Below are 7,334 nucleotides of genomic sequence, written 5' to 3' on the forward strand. Positions count from 1 at the left end.
CCCCCCCCCCCGGGGGGTGATTTCTCGCTTTCTGTCTCTCTGTCTCTCTGTCGAATGCATGCGCCCTATAACAAAAATCTCTCAAAAAATATTTAAGTAGAATTTTAAATACAATTAGACTTAACCATCTGGGATATTGATATGATAGAGGCAAGGTAGGCTTGAAGTAAAAGCAGAATCAAAACCAAAAGCACAAAGGGGAAAAAGGTAGTTTAACACCAATAGATGTCGATATGCTGAAACAGAAATTACACAGCTAGTTCTTTTCTAAATTTGAATCACAAAAGTATTTCAGTTTGCACATCCTTAGGAAACATCAATTAACTTTTGGGTTATCACCAGAGAAGGGCTTGAAGAGCCAAACAAAGTATTCTAGGATTCTAAATCATTCCCAGACTATAGCCACATGGAAATATAGGGAAGTGAACACATAGGCCTCACTAGTTATAAAACAGGACAGTTCTGTGGGGTCACCTATGGGAAGACAGCTGACTACAAGGGATGAACTGTGTGGAAACCTGGTAAAATGAAGATAGAACAACAAAAAGAATGATTTGAGATTTGTATGTAAATCTGTGTTAATATATGATATAAGGATACTTGAACTTTGTGAAAGTTTCTCGGGTCTACAGGTTTGGGGTTCACAGATATGTTTCCCCACTGACACTGTAGCTAGTCAGTAGAAATAAATGAGTTTTCTGTGCACTGAATGGTGGCATAGCAGTAAAACTATGCCCCGAAAGGCGGACTCACATGGAAAAGCTCCAGGTTCATTTTCAGAGGCTGAAGATGAGGTGGACCACAGCATGAAGATGATTTTGGATGTGCTTGTCTCTCTCTCTAATTAAATAAATAATTTTTTTTTTAATTTTTGGAAAAGTGTGTTTCCCGTGCCTTTTCTCATTGTCTCCTCTTCCTCTTCATAGCTCTCCAAGATCCAGTTCTTAACATGAGTGGGGGTAGCTCCATTCCTTAACAACCCTGTGCAGGACCTGGTATTGCAATCAACATGGCACCCGTTGCTCCAGCCAAAGCTCTCTCTACTTCCTGTTTGCCAAGAAAGGGTATGATCTGGAGTAGGAAAGAGAAAGCACATTGTCAACAAGAAGCAAATGTAACTTTATTTCATGGGCTCAAGCCAACAATTCTGTTATATAGGTACATTCGAAAATGTAGTTTTGAAACAGAGTGATAAAATCTGAAAAGAACGATTACTTTTTCAAATTAGCAGTCTAACCGTATCTTTTTACAGATGAGAAAACTGAGACACAGAGACTGCCCCAATAACACACAACCAGTTAATGATAAAGCTAGAATTAGAATTTAAGCGAATACTTTTCTTAGGTGATTTGGAAAATATCCAGAAAAAATGAACTGCTAGGAGTTATAATGCATGAACTGTGACACAGTTGGAGGAACTAGAGATTCTTTTTTATGGAGAAACATTTTTTGCTATAGGGCACGCCTGCTTACCAGAGAAACAGAGAGAGACAGAGAAACAAAACATGAGAAATCACCTCCCAGGGGGAATAGCCATGCCACAATCCCTTCTCCTCCATTCTCCTCTCGGGATCTTGGGCACGCACGCACACACGCCCGGCGTGAGTTTTAAGCCACTGGGTCCGGGACACGAACCGCGGTCGACTACGTGGGAGTCCAGCGACATAGCCATTACGCTAACTGCTGGTTCCCTGTCTTATCTCTTTTTTGAATTAAAAATAAAATTCTACCATAAGAGGGGACCAGTAGATGGCATAATGGCTATGTCACTGGACTCCCACGTAGTTGACCGCGCGGTTCGCGTCCTGGACCCGGTGGCTTAAACTCACGCCGGGCGCATGTGCATGCGTGCACAAGATCCCGAGAGGAGAATAGAGAAGGGATTGTGGCGTGGCCATCCCCCATGGGGGGTGATTTCTCGCTTTCTGTCTGTCTCTCTCTGCCTTTCTGGCGAGCACACACACCCTATAGTAAAAAACTCTAAAAAAAAAAAAAACCCAAAAAACAAAACAAACAAACAAACAAAAAACGCTGTCATGAGAGAGGCAGATACAGCTAGACAGGCACCACCAGGTCCTTGCGCTGTGATCCAGTCTCAGCTGGCCTGGAGCCCAGGCCAGCATGTCCGAGGCATGCCCAGGGTGGCCTGGGACGCCTCTCCACTGTGTCACCGGGTAGCCCAGACGGGAGTTCTGCAAACACGGAACCCACAGCAGGCAGCTGCCAGTCCCAGGGCCAGGGCTACAGCCAGGTTGCTGTTGCTGCCTCTGCTGGGCCAGTGGCCAGTGGGCGGACTCCTGGCATCTCCAGGGACCATCCCCCTCTGCAGGGCCCTTTCCCTCGCACGTGACCAGAGAGGTTCAGACGCCATGCCTCCATGCCATGCTTGTCCGCCTCCTCTCAGGTCGGACAGTCCAGGATGTAAGACTGGGCCAGGGACCCACGGGTCTCCAGATGGGGACAAGGGACACGGTGGGCACAGTGGTCGACATGCCGGATACGAGCATGCGTACGTGGGTACAAAGCACATGCGAACGAGACAACATGGGAAGGAGACATGTGCGAGCCCCAGTGGGGGCCGCCTCCCAGGAGCGGCCTGTGTCTGCCACCTCCAGGGAGGCCCACGTGCTTACCGGTACTTGAGCAGCTCTGGGGAGTATTTGGACTTGGCTTTGAAGATCACCTGCAATGACAGAAGACATGGCAGGTTGAGGACAACCAGACGCCAACACACAGACCCTCACCTGGGGCCCTGTCCCTTCATGCCGGGTGCCGCAGCCTGCCTCCCGGCACTGAGATATCCATCTCCCTGAGGCCGCCTGTCACACAGGGCACCTCACGCTGCGTGCCGGCTGCTGAGGGGCTAGAGCGTCCAAGGTGTAAGGGGTGAGTACGTTGCTTCACAGGGTGCAGGGGCGGCTGGCTCGCGTCGCACATGTGGGCACGCACAGCCAGACGCTGCGGTCCCGCGCCCAGCACTGGCCGTCCTGGAGAGCCGAACTCCTGGGGCCCCAGCCCGGCCCTCCTCAGAGGGTTCCCTCGGCAGGCGCTTCCCACGAATGCCACCTGAGGGCCAGAAACTCGCAGCCGGAGGTGCCCTAACCAGGGCCGGTGGCTGCGGGTGCTCAGGCTGTGGCCAGGGGGCCCCGTCAGCTGTGAAATGAGGTGTTTCCAAGGGCAAATTCCTCCCCAGTTTTGGCGTCTACTTGAACAGTGCTTGCTGGGGCCACTGGATACCCAGGGGACATGGGCTCTTGGCCCGCACCCTGGCCCCCAGATGATGCAGAGGCCCCCCCAGACAGCTGCGGAACACTGCAACCATAAATCCGGCTGAGGCTCCTAGCTCGCCTGCCTGTTCCCTCCCAGCACCCAGGAGTGCCCTCTGTCCCCAGGGCTGCATTTTATTTTTAATGACTAAAACAAACACAGTTGGCCCAGCCTGGTGGCACGCTAAGTAGCAAACTGACAGGCAGTGCTGGCAGCATGGCCGACCACGGGTTTGGATCCCGGGTCAGCCTGAAAATGTGGGCATATGTACGTGCACACGCTCCTGAGCAGCTGGAGGCCGGGGAGGGGCGGCAGTGCCCAGGGCCCTCGGGGTGGCTCCTCCTGAGCCCTCTGTGTGCACTCATGAATGAAATAAACAGTTTAAACACGACGGCACTGGAGGCCCCGGCCCAGCCCCCTGGCTCCGTCCCTTCCAGGAGAGCGGTCAGAGCCTGACTCCGGGTTCTTGCGCCCAGGAGGCGCGTCCTCGCCCAGGGCCAAGATGTCCTGAGCCGTGTGGGGTCCCCTCGGCTATGCACCCCCCCTGCGGCCCGCGGCTGCTGTTCGTCTTCAGAGAGCGTGTGTTTGGAACGTGCCCGTGCCCTGGTTCCTGCGACTTCACTGAGGCACACACGGGCCCACCCTGTGTGTGCAGACACCTAAGGGGCTGATGGCTCAGAGCGTGGCCTCTGGAGCAGCTGCCGTGGCTCGAATCCTAGCCCCATCAGCGAGCTGCTGTGACCTCGGGACGTCGCCGGGCCCTCTGAGCCTCAGGACCTCACCTGAATGGAGGCCAGTGTGGGTGAGGCTTGGGGGAACGACAGCCGCGGCGCGCTCAGACACCTGCCCCGAGTGTGGCGCCATGCTGGCCGGCACAACCACCGCCACTCCTGGGCCTCACAGACGCGCCTCGAGCACAGAGCTGGCCTCCGGACCACAGGCACTTCCACGCTCAGCAAGGTCGCCAATGCCTACCCATGGTCCTGCTGCGCCGCCCCTTCCTGGAATTTTGGGGAAACAGCACACCCCAAGGGCCTGGGCACGGGGATGGTAGTCAGCTGCTCCCGCCTGTCCCCGTGGCCTCAGGCTCTCACCCACAGCTCCGACGGCGGCAGAAATCCGGGGCAGGGGGTTGAGGGTGATGTCCAGAGGAAGCCATGCCTCCGTGAAGCTTTCCTGTCCTCGGGGCCACCACTGGTGTGGCAGGGAGGGAGTGGCCTGCTGCGGCCATGCTGCACACATGGCCCCACGGGGAACCGCCACCTCGACTGGAGAAGGAAGGGGCAGGTAGAGATGGAGGGTGTGGCCAGGAGCCTCCCCAAGGAAGGAGAACCTTCCAGACACACGAGTCTGCTCACATCAGGATGAAGGAGGGACAGAGGTCACTAAGTGGCAGGGACAGCACGTGAAGAGCGGCTCACGCCAATCAGCTTATGGATCTGGGGGAGCCCAGATTTAAACAGGCACTGGTGAGGCCGGACAGCCTTCGCCCCGGGAGGACGAGCCCTTGTTTCCAAGGAGGAAAACCAGCTACAAGGTCAGGAGGTCTGAATTGGTTTCCTGGATTTTCCCGAGTGGAGTGAGCAACGGGAACCGGCCGCGAGCATGCTGTGACCGCCCAGAGGCGCCAGCAGGCGCCACCCTGACAGCAGTACAGCCTCCCCGTGCTGCGGGTGTAGGCATGCCAGCACTGCTGGGTGGCCCGGACAGCCCTCCTCTCCTCCTACTCAGCCCACACAGCCCCAAGTCCATCCAGGGCAGCAAGTCACACGGCTAAGACATGATCCTCAGGACCACCCTGTGCAGATGCCGCCACGCCACGTGGTCCTGGACAATACCCAGGTATTCACAGACGGCCGCCAGACACTCCTGGGACGGCTGAGCTTGCAGAAAGCTTCCCGTCTGTGCCCCGTGCCTCCTCTTCCTTCCAACTTCCTGCCTGCAATGGGAGTGGCCCGGGGCATTGCCGACAGGCACCCAGAGGACAGCCTCGCAGGGCGGGGTGCACCATGCCGACCCGCAGGCCTGAACACACACCTCTCGGGCTAAGCGCCGCCCGGGTGCTGTCTTGCAGCCCGTGGCCTGGAGTGGTCCCGCTGTGCGGGCCTCTGCAAGGCTCTCCAGGAGGCAGTGGGCCCAGGCTGCACCCCACGGCAGCTGCTGCCTGGCTGCTCTGCTGCAGGAGTGCCACCAACGTAAGCAGGCTCCTGGGCCTAAAGGAACTTGAACAGGAAGCTGCGGTTTCCCTGCGTCCCAGCTCGTTGCTAGAAGCCATCAGGGGGCTGAGAGTGTTACTGAGACTCCCAGTGTTCTCAGAGCCTATGGGACCCCACGAAAGGGCGCTGCCCACCCCAGCGATTCTGCAGTGAGGGGCTGTGCTCCAGGGTCAGGCGCAGTGTCCCAGCTCCCACCCTTGGGCCTGGAAGTGGTGGCCCTAGGACCAGTCCCGCTCACCTCCAGGCCTCAGGTGATCCCCAGGCCCCACACTCGGTGAGGGGGGCTTCATCACGCGTGCTAGCGGGGCCGACAATGACACGCCTCTCCCCTGATCTCCGTACAGCCAGCGCTCCCGAGAGTACTCGCAGCGGTCCCCAGGCTGAGGGAACCACGGACTGCCTGTTCAGCTGACTTGACACTTGAGATCCCTGTCCAGGTGTGTGCATACATGTGTACACATGTGCGCGTGTGTGAGAGCATGTGTGTGCATGTGTGTGTGCATGTGTATGTGTGCGTTCCTGTGTGTGCACACCTGGAACACCCTGCTCTCTGCCCTCAGAACACAGCGCCTTCTCACATGCCTTGTTCAGTGAAGGGTGATGGGGAGACAAGGACAGAGACCTTGGCCCGGCAGGCAAAGGTCTCCACGCTGCTGCCCTTCCCAGGCTCTGCCTGCCCTGCCCACTGCCCAGCCCTGCTGCCAGGGCCACCGAGCACCGAGAGCCCTGTCCTTGCTGTGCGGCGGCTCCATGCCACAGTGCCACGCAGGCTCGCCACCTGGGGCCTAGCACAGCAGCCCTCAGCCCCACAGAGCCCAGGAGGGTGGGACATGCCTCTGTCCAAAGGCCCCAAGTCGGCCTGAACAAGACCAGCACTGCCTGGACTTCCCCGTTTTCTGCGTCGCCTCCTGTCCCGGTGCTGGGACTCCGGGGAGACTGGCCAGGCTGCGGGAGCCAGCTGTGAGGCTACGCTGCACCTCTCTGCTGAGCCTGAAACCTACAGGCTCAGCGGGCACAGACCTGGGGCAAAGCGGGCTGTGGAGGAGGAGTCCTGGCAGAGCCCAAGCCGCGCCCAGGGTCCTGAGGGCCCCAGGACGTGGAGGGGGCGCTTCCAGCAGAGACCCCTGCAGGGGGAGGCCCCAGGTAGGCCGGAGTGAAGGCAGGGCAATAGGGACCAGAAGGAGGCCCTGGGGGAGTGGCCTCAGGGCCTCAGGACAAAGGCAGAGTCTGAAAGACCCCCCACGTGGGGCTGCCAGGGGAAGGGACATGGATGGCGGGGGCCAGGATCAAGCTGAAGCCCCCTGTAGGCAGCAGAGCTAACAGGCTGAGGGCCCCCTGATCACACGCTGTCCCTGGCCAGCCCCAGAGGGAGGGGAGAGGCTGAGCGAGCAGGACACCCTCCCACGCCAGCCGGAGCTCCAGGCCTGGCCTGCTGGGCTGGGCAGAAAGGAGGAAGTCAGGGTTTAGTAGCCGAGTGGGACCCAAACCACGGGGTCTGCACCCAGTGGGGTGGGCGGTGCCCCTACAGCCCTGGCGTGGGTGGCCGGTGGGAGTGGAGAGCCGGCTGCCCACACCCTGGCCAGGCCCTCACCCTCACAACCTCAGGGGTAGGGGGTGGTGCCCTCTGGCTGTCAGGGAGGTTACGGAGGTGAGGAGCGTGCGCCAGGCTCAGTGCAGGCTGACGACAGGCGGGTTCCCCTCTCAGCGCCCCAGAGTCCATTTCTCTCTCAGATCCCCCCGTCCACTCCCGCAGCCCCCGGCCACTCCCTCAGGCCCCCAGTCCACTCCCCTCTCAGCCCCCTGTTCACTACCAACCCCTGACCCCCGGCCACTCCCTCAGCCCCCATCCAC

At 58.4% G+C, this 7,334-nt stretch overlaps 1 protein-coding gene across 1 annotated transcript in view; it reads right to left on the minus strand.

The window, feature by feature from the left end:
* GPR137B (G protein-coupled receptor 137B) overlaps nt 1–7,334 on the minus strand; it is a gene marked incomplete at its 5' end in the record, with an annotated part of 30,258 nt that overhangs the window by 14,012 nt on the left and 8,912 nt on the right. Inside the window, 1 exon segment of the mRNA XM_006145992.2 lies at nt 2,634–2,683. Coding sequence (XP_006146054.2) covers nt 2,634–2,683 — 50 coding nt within the window.

This window comes from Tupaia chinensis, unplaced genomic scaffold (genome assembly GCF_000334495.1).
Source record: "Tupaia chinensis unplaced genomic scaffold, TupChi_1.0 Scaffold000161_1, whole genome shotgun sequence".
NCBI classification, from domain to species: Eukaryota; Metazoa; Chordata; class Mammalia; order Scandentia; family Tupaiidae; genus Tupaia; species Tupaia belangeri.